At 37.3% G+C, this 14,767-nt stretch overlaps 1 protein-coding gene across 4 annotated transcripts in view; it reads left to right on the plus strand.

The window, feature by feature from the left end:
* Window positions 1-14,767, plus strand: part of SH3PXD2A (SH3 and PX domains 2A) — a 303,341-nt gene that overhangs the window by 29,201 nt on the left and 259,373 nt on the right. For all 4 annotated transcript variants that reach the window (XM_070752797.1, XM_070752799.1, XM_070752798.1 and 1 more), the window contains exon 2: window positions 1,479-1,559. In XM_070752797.1, coding sequence (XP_070608898.1) covers window positions 1,479-1,559 — 81 coding nt within the window. The remainder of the gene's footprint in view (window positions 1-1,478; window positions 1,560-14,767) is intronic.

Consider the following 14,767-nt stretch of genomic DNA (forward strand, 5'->3'; position numbering starts at 1 on the left):
AAACTTGAAATCTGAACTACCATACTACCACCAACTACCCAACCAAATAATAGTTTCCTTCTATTAACTTGTAGCCCAAGAAACTAGGGAAGGTCTCTTTTAACACTCTTGCCCTTCCAACATTGTTGCTATGAGCTAAGTTACTTTTTTCTGATCATTCCCTTGGCTGTGTTGTTTGCCCAGCCTTCAAAGTCATTTCCATATACCATCACGTGGTGCCATAAATTCTTGCTAAATCATGTTCAGAGTCAACTATGAAACTATGGATTTAGAATTTTAGAGCAGCAGCAACAACAGCAAGAAAAACTAGTTTTGAGATTAAATAGGTGCTTGTCAAAAACAGTTTCAGGCTTCATCTGGGATGATAAATACCGGTAATATAATAAACAAAAATGAATTTTGGCACTAGAAAAGCCAGAGATTTAGTTGTGCTGCCATTATATAAACCTATGACCCACAGCTTTGATGCCACAGTGTTACCAAAACCTATAGTTAGATTTCCTGTTTATGAATAATTTTTTTAATAGAAATTTTTGATTTTAATATGAGCACCTAAATGTAGCATCAAATCCCAGATCACATTGAAAACCAAAAATGAAATAGCCATGATCTTTTGCTCCTACATCAAAGAATGAAAATGTCATCCACTAAAAATCATGGAAAAAATTACAATATACATATAAGAGATAATTCAAAGTTGTACTCAAAAAATTGCTCAACTATTTTATACCATTAATTTATATCATTCATTCTGCCTCCAATTTTAATGTCAGTAGCTTTGGAAGAAGTTCCATGTGTAATACTAATCAAAATTTATATCAGAAGAGAACTCTGGCCTCAAAGTACATTTGACAGGAAACATGCTCCCTATTTTGCAGATCAGATCAAATGATTGAATTGAATTGAATTTATTAGATTTGTGGGCCGCCCGTCACCGAAGACTCAGAGCGGCTCACAACAAAGCAGCAATACAGTACAATACAAATCTAACGTTAAAATTTAAAACTAAATTAAAATACATCGTCATAAAAACCCATTAACTGCACAATCATACACACTTGGTCCAGCTAATTAATATAGAGGTCGGAGAAGAAGGGGGCGGAGGTTAATCCCCCCACGCTTGGCAGCAAAGATGGGTCTTTAGCATTTTGCGGAAGGCGAAGAAGGTGGGGGCAGTTGGCTGGATAATTCAATTATTTCATGACAACATTACAAAGTATGGGAATAAAATAATTAGAGTCATGAAAAGGAAATTGGACTGCCATCTGGCTGGGATGGTGTAGGGTTTCTTGCTTGAGCAGTGGGTGGAACTTGATGACCTGCAAGGTCCATTCCAACTCTAATAATTTAATTGGAATTAGGGAAGCTCATGGTACTGCAGTTCTAATTTTATTTACTGAACAGTCCTTATGATACATAAATAATTATGATACAATAAATGTATAATATATTTCTTTTTGTTTGTTCTGTAATTCTAGGTATATATAATCAAAGTGACATGGTCAGACTCAACTTGCCAGACAATCTACCGGAGGTATAGCAAATTCTTTGACTTGCAGGTAATGAATTAATTTTGTTTTGTCTTTGTGGCGACAGTATGTGTAGAATTGACATAGTCTCTCTCAGAACTGTTAATAATGATCTGAATTTAATATTATCACAGCTCACTGCAGATTTTGCATTATTGCTGAAATTGCTTGCAGAATACTTGAAAATGCTGTTTGTGAGAAATTGCTTTGGTTCTCATGGAGAAAGGACTTGAATAACTACATGGTTCTACAGTCTTCCTTGTGGGAAACTGCATCCTCTTCCTTCATTGTGGAAAGAATATGTCCCATGAGACGCTAACACTTTCCCTCTTAAATTTAACTTCCTTTTGTTTGTGATTATGCTGATAGTATGTATTTGTTATCTTCTGTTTCTCCCACCAACTTCCTTGAGGTCTTCCTTATTTTGACCTGTATGTATTCAAGTTCAGTGGAAAGCCATTTCTTAGTATAAATAAATAAATGACAAATAAAATAAATGAAATAAATAAAATAAAAATAAATATGACAAATAAATAAAATAAAAATAAATAAAAATAAAAAGATCCAAAGCAGGGGTCCCCAAACTTAGCAACTTTCAGACTTGTGGACTTTAACTCCCAGAATTCTCCAGCCAAAATTCTGGGAATTGAAGTCCATAAGTCCTAAAGTTTGAAGATTTGTGATCCAAAAGATTCAATTCATTAGCTTTTTGAGCAGCATTATTTATCTAAATTTGAACTAATAACAAATAGTTGACCAGGAGGGGGATGAGAGCAGATGGTCAGCGGGAACAGTAGCCTGAGTTTCACAGATGAAAGGGGCCTCTCCCAGAATATAATTCCATGTTTGTAATGCAATAACACTAGTTTTTTCAATATTTTGGGTTTCTCTAACATGCTCTCATCTATAGGGTAATTGAATAGAAAATATTGGAGGTCAACAGGGGATGAGAAAAAACTGGCTGGGGACACAGATAAAAATTCTGCTCCCTGATTAGAGCAGCTGAGTTAAAAACTTATTTTCCTTATTTCACTGGGTATTCTACAGACACACTTGAATGTGTTTCTCTTGTTCTGTTTTACTAATTTTGTAATTGTTATATCTTTAAATGATTATTGGAAATTGGAAAAGTGTTTTCTGTCAACATTTTATCCAGGGATCCATGCTATGTGTAGCTTTGCAGAGTTTGCTTCCTCGTGAAGAGGGAGAGGTAGAATAACTGATATGAAAAATCCTTCTGACCAGATACAAGGTTGTCTTAATATCCATCATGAATATCCAGAAATTAAATAAAAAAGCCGATTACTATTAGTGAAATCAGTAGCAATATGTCTCAATCGAGTCACTGGAGCTATTTATTTCTGTGGAAACAGGAAATAACTAAGACGTGACTCATGAGAAAGAATCAATAGAGCACTGGTAATACATACAGTAGTTGGTTAGAATACAGATTTGAGGAAACTTTGATCACTATCAGATAAACATGGCAAAGGCATGTTGTCTGCTCAAAATTTAGACCAATGTAGTTTGCAGTTGCTTCTGTAGTTAGATGGAAACATCAATGACATATTCTTTTTAATATGTTTGTGAGTGACATAGGGGAAGGTTTGGTAGGGAAGGTTTGCCTATTTGCCGATGACTCTAAAGTGTGCAATAGGGTTGATATTCCTGGAGGGGTCTGTAATATGGTAAATGATTTAGCTTTACTAGATAAATGGTCAAAGCAATGGAAACTGCAGTTTAATGTTTCCAAATGTAAAATAATGCACTTGGGGAAAAGGAATCCTCAATCTGAGTATTGCATTGGCAGTTCTGTGTTAGCAAAAACTTCAGAAGAGAAGGATTTAGGGGTAGTGATTTTTGACAGTCTCAAAATGGGTGAGCAGTGTGGTCGGGCAGTAGGAAAAGCAAGTAGGATGCTTGGCTGCATAGCTAGAGGTATAACAAGCAGGAAGAGGGAGATTGCGATCCCCTTATATAGAGCGCTGGTGAGACCACATTTGGAGTACTGTGTTCAGTTCTGGAGACCTCGCCTACAAAAAGATATTGACAAAATTGAACGGGTCCAAAGACGGGCTACAAGAATGGTGGAAGGTTTTAAGCATAAAACGTATCAGGAAAGACTTAATGAACTCAATCTGTATAGTCTGGAGGACAGAAGGAAAAGGGGGGACATGATCAAAACATTTAAATATGTTAAAGGGTTAAATAAGGTTCAGGAGGGAAGTGTTTTTAATAGGAAAATGAACACAAGAACAAGGGGACACAACCTGAAGTTGGTTGGGGGAATGATCAAAGGCAACATGAGAAAATATTATTTTACTGAAAGAGTAGTAGATCCTTGGAACAAACTTCCAGCAGACGTGGTTGGTAAATCCACAGTAACTGAATTTAAACATGCCTGGGATAAACATATATCCATTGTAAGATAAAATACAGGAAAATGGTATAAGGGCAGACTAGATGGACCATGAGGTCTTTTTCTGCCGTCAGTCTGCTATGTTTCTATGTAATGTGTTCATCATATTGAGCTTGAGAAAAGGAATTAATATGAACTCATTCCCACAATATGTAATAACAAAAGTATTAAAATAAAATAAAACTATTGGGGTATCTTCTTTAACAGTCCCTTTAGGAAAGTTCATTTGGAAAGAGATGTCCAAAGAGTTAAGTAACTCTAATAATTCTGTTTTTACTTTTACATAGAGATTTTTGGCAATTCTCACAAATGCATATCATTTTTAAAAGTTTTATGACCCCAACTCATAAACCCTTATTAAGATTTCTATAAAACTTGAGAAGGTAAATCCTTCATTATATTTCCTTCTGTTATCATTACTAAGCTGAAGTAGATATGAAGAAGGCTCGGTTCCTCTTCATCTGATAACACTTAAAAAAAAAGTATCCCTTGACTTTTAAGTACTTTCTTTTTATTAAGCAGCCGCTTTCTCCAGCCCCCACCCCCACCCTTGTCTGTGTTTCTGAAAGTCTCCTAGACTTTCCTGTTAAGTTTGAAAAGTTCCCATCAACTAAAGTTATCAATAGGGTTAGTGTGTTGTACAGGAAATGATGTCTCCAATTGGGAGAAGGAGTCTTGAAAGGTCCCATTGATAAGCAGAAAGGGAGGAGTGACTTAGCAACAGTGGAAAACATTTACTGAATAATATGCATCTTTCTCCCATTCCTTCTTGAAAACCTATCAAGAATGTTCTCATTTTTATTTTAATCCTTTTGTTATTACACATTATAAATATCACCGTTCTGCAAGTTGAACTGAAGGACACCAACCGACAAGTTGAATGGTTTAATGGTTTAACGTTTGATGTACATGCGTTTATTGAAAACATTTTATTTTGTTGTTCCAAAGTGGCTTCCAATATCAGTGAAAGAATTATACAACAATTCAGCAGATTAAGTTGTTCCTAAAAATTCAGTACAGTAACTGGTTTCTCTGGATTTGGATGAAATCTATGGATTTCATTTAAAGGGCAAGACACCTTATTTTGTAAAGATTGAGAAATAGCATTAAAGTTAAGAATATTGGAAGAAGAACCATCATGGCATAGTGGTTAGAATGCAGTACTTCAGGATACTTCTGCTGACTGCCAACTGCCAGCATCTCGGCAATTTGAGTCTCACTGACTCAAAGTTGACTCAGTCCTATAAAATGGACCCAGATTGTTGGGGACAATATGCTTACTCTGTAAACCTCTTAGAGAGAGCGAGAGCTATAAAACATTGTGAAGATATATATATGTCTAAGTGCTATTGCTATTTGTGTTTAACTTTCAAAAACTTATTCCACAGTGAGTTCTTTGATTTTAAGTCACGCTTAATAACATTCTCTAAGGAGCAATCATCACTTATATCTATCTTTCTAATAACTGTGCAATGATATGTCATGAAGAAGGGTTGATTCGGTTATATATTATCATACCGTGAAGGAAAAGTGTGCTGTTTATCTCATTCCTTGTAGATGTTAATTCATTCCCTACGTATCTGTTCCATCATTTTCTGTCTTAACATTTCTATGATGAGCTCTTTCTTTGTTTATTTCCAGTTTGTAAAACACTCCTAAGATCTTCCTAATTCACTTCTATTGTGTTTTCTGTATCTTTTATTGATTACTTAACTTGATCATTTGATTAATGTTGTAAATATATTCCATGTTTTTTAAAAAATGTGTTAATTGTAAATTGCAAATTAAGTCCAGAAGAGTCCTTCATTCATGAAAGGAGCCTTTGACTATTACAAGAGTGGACAACTATATTTGGATCTAATCACTCTATGACATTAATATTCTTAGGTCAAATTTCTGTCTTGTTTCATTATCTGCAACAGAGGTCTCATTTCTATAGCTCATGGAGCCTCTTTGCTGTAATTGCTGAAAATTAATAGCAGGGTTTCCTGTCATTATGAGATGATAAATATATAAAAACTGTATTATAAACCCAAAAAAGTCATAGTTAAAGCATACTACAATGCAGATAAAGATTTCCTCAAAATTCCCTTCTCAGTTATGGGGTTGTTTGACCCTTCCCATTCTATAGACATCCTTGAAAATGTTATGCAGTTCTTGCTCCGAAAGGTTTGCCAGCTTTCATTGAGAATCTGCTACTTGGTTATTTACTAACTGGGTGTCCACAGCTTGTCACAATGATGAAAAAGTAATGATGCTTAGATCAGTGTTTTTCAACCAGTGTGCCGCGAGACATGGTCAGGTGTGCCGCGAAGCTCAGAGAGAGAAAGAAAGAGAGAAAGAAAGCAAGAGGGAGAAAGAGAACAAGAGAGAGAAAGAAAGCAAGAGAGAGAGAAAGAGAACAAGAAAAAGAAAGCGAGAGAGAAAGAGAGAGAAAGAGAGAGAGAGCAAGAGAGGGAGGGAAGGAGAGAGAGAGAAAGACAGAGGGAGGGAGGTAGGGAGAGAGAAAAAGATCAAAAAAGAGAGGAGGGAAGGAAGAGAAAGAGGGATTGAGACAGAGAAAGAAAGAGGAAGGGAGAGAAGGAGGGAGGGAGAGAGAAATAGAGCGAAAGGGAAGAAGAGAGAGAGAATTTTTTTGTCCAAACTTTTTTTAGCCGCCCCTCACCCGCTCAATGTGCTCCAGGGTTTTGTAAATGTAAAAAATGTGCCGTGACTCAAAAAAGGTTGAAAATCACTGGTTTAGATCATAATAAAATTTCCACTCTTTTTTGAGCCTCTGGCTGTATTAATAAATATATTATATAATGATAATAGTAACTCCCCCTAGACCCTGATAAGGATGACAGATGGATGCAAGCTTATAGGTTTGAGGTTTACCTATTTACACCGTGATGCATGGTTCCATAATTTCCCCGTGCTCACCCCTAGACTTATATGTTTTCTAGTAACTTTAATTGTGATGGATTAATCTATCCAATCCACCAATGAATGACCCAATTTCAATGCTGGAGTCACTGCATTTTGCTTTATACTCTGAGTCTTGTGTGAACTCTACATAAAACGCACACTGCTAGGTTATGGTTTCCATAATTGTATTTTATACATTGCACTTGAATAATCCTATAAAAATAAGTTTACATCACATAAGACACAAACCACAGTTTATATTGTGTATTTTTATTTCTCAGTATTCTGTGTGAACTTTATCAATTGTGTTATATGAATTGGATGATTGTGTCTTAATACTACTTGTGAATTACGGCACTAAGTAGAGATTTTAGAATATGATTAAGTCCAAATTGGAATATAAAAATAACCTTTTTGATATAGAACTGTAATCTACTCGATTGGCCTTCCACAATATTGCCACAAACAATTAAGTAGGATCACTTCCATAATCCTTAGCCAGCATTGCGGTCTTCCTAGATGGCATGATGGGATTTGAAGCACAATGCATCTGAAGGAAATCAGCTGTCAGAAAGTGTATTAACTATTCAGCCAGCTTTAAGAATGTAATAATTGGAACATTGTAGCAAGTAATTTTTTGTGTTCCCTCGAGTTTCACGGGGGATGCGTTCTGAGACCGCCCGCGAAAGTCGAATTTCCGCAAAGTAGAGATGCGGAAGTAAATACACCATTTTTGGTTATGGACAGCATCACAAGCCTTCCCGTAACACTTTAAACCCCTAAGTTACCATTTCCCATTCCCTTAACAACCATTTACTCACCATTATTACTGGTACTCACCATTGAATAAGACACTTAGTTATCCTGATATTTATAAACATAATTATTTATTAACAATACAGTAATTATTTTTTTTGTTATTTATTTGCAAAAAAATTAGTTTGGTGATGATGTATGACATCATCGGGTGGGAAAAACCATGGTATAGAAAAAAAACGCGAAGTATTTTTTAATTAATATTTTTTGAAAAACCGTGATATAGGCTATTCACGAAGTTCAAACTCGCGAAAATCGAGGGAACACTGTATTTGAATCAGTGGTAATTTTTCATCTTCAAGCAGTACTGAATATTTTTTAAGTTTATGCCATCATAGAAGATGCAGAATCCCACATATCTTTTTTAGGGCAGCCATCTGGATCCTTGTTTCCTACTCTGTCCTATTCCATGAGTACCGAGTCCTCTTTCTCGCTAGATTTCAGATAGCCTGAAGGGATGATATGGGGGAGGGAATGAGGAAGCCAGTAGAAAAGAATCAAATAGCAATTACAGAAGAAAATGTTGGAAATCAGCTTAGTTGCAGCTTTTGCTTCAGTGATTTGGGATATGGTTTTCCTGACTTTAATTAGCCAATTACATGAATTAACCTTTTTTATTTGGGAATAAAGTGAAATAAACTAATGGAGTGACTCTCCATCTATTAGCAAAATGAATGCAGATACATTTCACCTGAACAATCATAATCTGTTCTAAATTTATTTGGAGCTCCAATCTGAACAGTTGTGATCTATGTGGATTTGCTGTTTGTAGAAGTCCACATTCCAGCTTTTTATATATTTATCCTTTTTTTTTTTAAAGGAGAAATTAACGTGCTTCAAATTAAAACATGTTTATCAGATCCACATGATCTTCAAAGGCATCCTTGGTTGAAAATGGTGATAGGTTTTGCTACATAGTGTTTTATTTATTGAGTGGCCGCCTTTCCAAAAGAACCAGATAAAGATAATCAGATTAGTAGATTCTGGAGAGCAAGAAGGCTTGGCAGAGAATATGTTTGAATCTGTGAAAAGTTTTATGATTGGCTGCCTGTTGCACCCAAAAGATGGGGAACTTTGAACCATCAAAATCCACTTAATGGTGGAACTGAGTGATCTCACATTTTGTAACAAAATACTCTAATTTTTAAGCATAACAAAAATAAATGTGCTGTCCGTGGCTCTTTGGAAAAAGGATAAGATAAAATATTTGTCTTGAACTCTCAAATGCTTCATTGCTAATTTCAAAATTTTAAGAATGAAAGTCACTAGTCATTAGTTTATATTAAAATATCTGATATACAGATAGATATCCAATGTATATCTTTAGCAGTTACCATCCAGTATTGGTATTATGAACGCCATCATTGGTATTTATTTCTATAGAGGACTATAGCTATTGTAGCTTGATAGAAACATTATGCTAAACCATTGTTTGTTTTAATCCTGATTTGTTTAATAATCCACAGTAGCTGGTTTATAATATTAGACCATAAATTATGATGTTCTAAACAAAAATGACATAAACATTAGCAAAGCCTAGGGAAGGGGTGTCAAACCCACGACATCATATGACGTATTGTGACTTTCCCCCTTCGCTAAACCAAGGGTGGGCATGGCCAGTACATGATGCATCCATCCCACGGGTTATGAGTTTGACATCCCTGACTTAGGGTAATGTGTGAATGCCAATAGTTTTCGTACATTCCATTATAATTTTATTGCTGTATCTTGGACATTCATTATCTTTATTCCCTTGAAATGGTAAAAATAAATATTATTAGTGTCTGGCCATGTTAAATGTTTTATTTTCTATAGCACTTTTTGTTAATAGCAGACCATGGACTTATTGTGGAGTAGCATGGTTAAACATTGTAATGGCTATGAGGTGAGGGTTGCATAGCCAGAAAATCAAGGCCTCCTAGACAGACAATTTAAACCGGGCCAAGCTACATATTATGCTCTGGTAACATTGTAATATATCAAAATATGGATATAGATTAGTGTATTTTTCATACTCAGTTTTTATGTATCAGTTAACAGGGAATGACCTTTTCATTTCTATGAAATATTTAGAAAGATGCAACAAAAACTGTCTTGCACTCAGCTGCCCATAATACTAGGAAAAACAATATTAAAATGCTGTAGGCCTTTTGGAAAATGAATATGAAATATTGCCTGTTAATCCTAAAATAGCCTTGATTATTAATATAACACTGTGCCAAAGAGCATTTCAAGCTATCAGCTAGCCACACCCTTCCTTACTGGGATTTGATCTGGTTGACTCTGCCTTGTAAGGCAGAGAATTAGCAGTTGAGCTATCAGATCAGATCCCTTCCAGCTCTGTACCAGGGAGGGGCTATATGGGGTTTTTTTTAATGTCGGATCACCCTGGTATATAGAAGGAACGTCACAGCTCCTTTTTGCCTCTAGGCCCAACCCAGGACCATTACAAGGCAGTTAATTTATTTATAGCCGACAACTATATTCTGTATGTGTCAAATGCTATATATATGTATAGCCATACGATCTGAAATTGCTAGCTGAAATGCTGATCTTTCTAAACAAGTCAGTTTGATACACCACCAGTGTTTTTGCTGAAGCTTGTTATGTAATGCCTTCTTCCCTTCCTTTCTTCTTTTTAAACTCCACCCTCTAATTGAAGTGCAGTTTAAAATTACAGTCCATAACCTACAAATCCTTCAAATAGCCTTCCCCTAGCAAAACTACATGGTGGAACACAACCTTACTGGAAAGAGTATCTTTCTGATTAAAGATGAACAGTTTTTAGTTTTGTAAATCTATTTTTTGCACAAACGTATTTTCCTAGGACTCACTCTGGGCCATATCATATTTGTGAGGTGTGCTTCCACTATATTTTAATCTTTGAAATTTTTCTTTCATGTTTGGATGCATAAAATGATCCAAACCTAGAACTATAGAAAAATGACATAGCAACATAAACACATCTTACCTTCATCTAAAAAAGGGTATGACCTAAAAGCCAATTTCAAATAATCAATTCAATTTAAAGTAGCATAAAATATTTTATTAGAGTACACAAAACAAAATTCAAGTAAAGAAATACGGTAATATTTTAACACAGAGCTAAAAATTGGTTGCCAAATATGATACTACTACTTTACTGTACCAATGGTTGACAAAGAAGAATCTGAAATATGGCACTAGCATGGCATACTCTACATTAGAAGTGTCAAACTTGCAACATATCACAATTTTTATTACCACATGACATATCACAATTTTTCTCCCTTTACTAAACTGGGATGGGCATAGCCAATGAGTGATACATCTGGCGCGCGAGCTGCGAGTTTGAACCCCCTGATAATCAGAAACAGGATCATGATGATAGATTTAGGTATCTTCAAATATTAACCAACAAATACTCTACCCTCCACATCGGCAAAAAGAATCCAAACCTTATATATAAACTGAATAAACAAATTCTCAAAGCCAGCCCACACTCAATAAAAAGACCTTGGAATACTAATATCAAATGACCTAAGTGCTAAAGCCCATTGCAACAATATCGCCAAAAAGGCTTCTAGAGTTGTTAACCTGATCCTCCGTAGCTTCTGCTCTGGCAATCTCACACTACTCACAAGAGCCTACAAAACTTTTGCCAGACCCATCCTTGAATACAGCTCATCTGTCTGGAACCATAGAATACCCTACGAATACAGAATACCCTACGAAAATAGACTAACAATCCTAGGGTCTAGAAAGCTTAGAACTACGGCGCCTAAAACACGATTTAAGTATTGCCCACAAGATGCTGCAACGTCCTACCGGTCAATGACTACTTCAGCTTCAACCGCAACAACACAAGAGCACGCAACAGATTCAAACTTAATATTAACCGCTTCAAACTTGACTGTAAAAAAATGACTTTAACAATCGAGTTGTCGAAGTGTGGAACTCATTACCGGACTCAGTAGTGTCAACCCCTAGCCCCCAACATTTCTCCCTTAAACTGTCCATGATTGACCTCTCCAGGTTCCTAAGAAGTCAGTAAGGGGCGTACATAAGTGTACTAGTTGCCTTTCGTCCCCTGTCCAATTGTCTTTCCTTTATCTCATATATCATATATATATTTTCTTCCTTTCATATATCTTCTCCTCTATTTTTACATATTATCTTTATATATATTACTTCATGTCTATTCTCTTCCATATGTATTGTGCATTGGACAAATGAATAAATTAAAAAATATGCTGTGTTGCTGATCTTTCATTTCATTTATTTAGATTTGTATGCCGCCCCTCTCCGCAGACTCGGGGCGGCTCACAACAGAATAACAGAAAACAATTTCAGCAAATCTAAATTTCTACTAAAAACATTTTAAAAAACCCATTTTCTAAGCACACATACATATACACACACATACCATTCATAAATTGTATATGCCCGGGGGAGATGTCTCAGTTCCCCCATGCCTGACGACACAGGTGGGTCTTAAGGAGTTTACGAAAGGCAAGGAGAGTAGGGGCAGTTCTAATCTCCGGGGGGAGTTGGTTCCAGAGGGTCGGGGCCACCACAGAGAAGGCTCTTCCCCTGGGGCCCGCCAACCGACATTGTTTAGTTGACGGGACCTGGAGAAGGCCCACTCTGTGGGACCTAATCGGTCGCTGGGATTCGTGCGGCAGCAGGCGGTCTCGGAGATATTCTGGTCCAGTGCCATGAAGGGCTTTAAAGGTCATAACCAACACTTTGAATTGTGACCGGAAGTTGATCGGCAACCAATGCAGACTGCGGAGTGTTGGTGAAACATGGGCATACCTAGGTAGGCCCATGACTGCTCTCGCAGCTGCATTCTGCACGATCTGAAGTTTCCGAACACTTTTCAAAGGTAGCCCCATGTAGAGAGCATTACAGTAGTCGAACCTCGAGGTGATGAGGGCATGAGTGACTGTGAGCAATGAGTCCCGGTCCAAATAGGGCCGCAACTGGTGCACCAGGCGAACCTGAGCAAACACCCCCCTCGCCACAGCTGAAAGATGTTTCTCTAATGTGAGCTGTGGATCGAGGAGGACGCCCAAGTTGCGGACCCTCTCTGAGGGGGTCAAAAGTTCCCCCCCCAGGGTAATGGAAGGACAGATGGAATTGTCCTTGGGAGGCAAAACCCACAGCCACTCCGTCTGATCTTTGCTGATCATTTCTACTTCTTTTCACCAGGAGGATAGTACTAGCTGTCATTAGTTGTTACTTTAACCCTATTCTCTTGCAGATGTGGGAAGAAGAGCACTATCCTCCCTGGCCCTCAAGTAAAGCACATTCTAATATTACATTGATTAGCTAAAAGTGAGGAATTAAAAAAAATAGAGAGAAAGAATGGGCAAATAGATGTCTGAGTCAAAGTAGCTTGTCAACTATTTGATGGTTGATTTTCTATGCTGTCCCCCGTCCCCCCCATTGTCAGCCGTCCAGGGTCCTGCTGGAATTCGGCGGCATATAAATATTAATAAACAAACAAATAAATAAATAAATTTTCAACATCTACATACTCTGACAGTTTGTAGATTAGTAATGTGCAGTCTGTAGATTAGACACTAACTTTAGATTAGTGTCCCATTCAGTGAACATATTACTACCATTCTTGTTATTGAGCATAAATGTTTCTCATTTCTACTTTCGACTATAGTCCAGCATCTCCCTTGTAATATAAACTTGTCTTCCAGTTTTTGTTTTTGAAGTTTTTATTTATTTAATTTATTTATTCGATTTTTATACTGCCCTTCTCCTTAGATTCAGGGCGGCTTACAACATGTTAGCAATAGTATTTTTTAACAGAGCCAGCCTATTGCCCCCACAATCTGGGTTCTCATTTTACCCACCTTGGAAGGATGGAAGGCTGAGTCAACCATGAAACGGTGGTGAGATTTCGTTTCATAAAGCAACTAGAGATGTGGCCTTTAGGAAGAAATAGCCTGCCATGTGAGATCCAGCCCGCATTGGGGGTAAGGCAATGGTTTCTTACTATGCGAAAAAATATCTCTCAAGTTCTTCCAACTCATCAAATAATGATTTGCTCTCTTCATGTACCTCCTTCTAAGAATAGCCATCTTGGCAGGGTGGTCAGTGATGAAACAGTTAAGCAGTTGAGAGGTTTGATGCTCTCTACATGGGGCTACATTTGAAGAGTGTTCAAAAATTGCAAATCGTGCAGAATGCAGCCGCATGAGCAGTCACGTGCCCATGTTTCTCCAGCACTCCGCGGATTGCATTGGCTCCCGGATGAGTCCCAGTGACCGGTTAGATCCCACAGAGTTGGCCTTCTCCAGGTCCCCCCAGCGGGGCTTAGGGGAAGAGCCTTCTCTATGGGGGCTCTGGCCCTCTGGGATCAGCTCTCCCCAGAGATTCGTTCTGCCCCCACCCTCCTTGCCTTCTGTAAGAACTTGAAAACCCATCTATGCTGCCAAGCTTGGGGTCACTAGATCCTAGCTTCTGGTCGACGAGTATGATGTATGCTTGTTGTTCGAATGTGAACGAATGATTTTTAAATAAATAAGCAGATGAACAATATTTCCTAGTTCAAGCCTCCCTTCAATTTCAACCTCTGCAGTTGATTTCAGAAACAGCATGGAGCCAAGTATATTTATAGTAATGAGCATGAAATAATTTGAATTATTGTTATTATTATTATTATTATTATTATTATTATTATTATTATTATTATTTATCAGATTTGTATGCCGCCCCTCTCCGCAGACTCGGGGAGGCTCATTGGAGGGAACAAGCAGCCCAGTACCTTCATTGCAGGGAACAAGCAGCCCAGTACCTTCTAGATACTTTGGGCATTCATTCCCTTTAGTACATCTGGAAACCAGTGTTTCCTGCGCCAAGAGATCATGGGGTTGGAGTCCCAAAAATCTGGAGATAACCACATTGCTTGCCTCTGTGTTACAGCATTATTTCAGTATGAAATCTTATTTTTCATGGATGTCACCAATTCAAGTCTCGGTTGGTTTTAGGAAGAGCTTCTTTTGAATGCAAATAACTGTCCGAGTAATTTTGGACAGGTTTGCAGTAAGGAAGGAAAAGACCTTCAGTTGGCTTAGTTCACAGGTGTCAAACTTGC

The sequence above is a fragment of the Erythrolamprus reginae genome, chromosome 5, assembly GCF_031021105.1.
Source record: "Erythrolamprus reginae isolate rEryReg1 chromosome 5, rEryReg1.hap1, whole genome shotgun sequence".
NCBI lineage: Eukaryota > Metazoa > Chordata > Lepidosauria > Squamata > Dipsadidae > Erythrolamprus > Erythrolamprus reginae.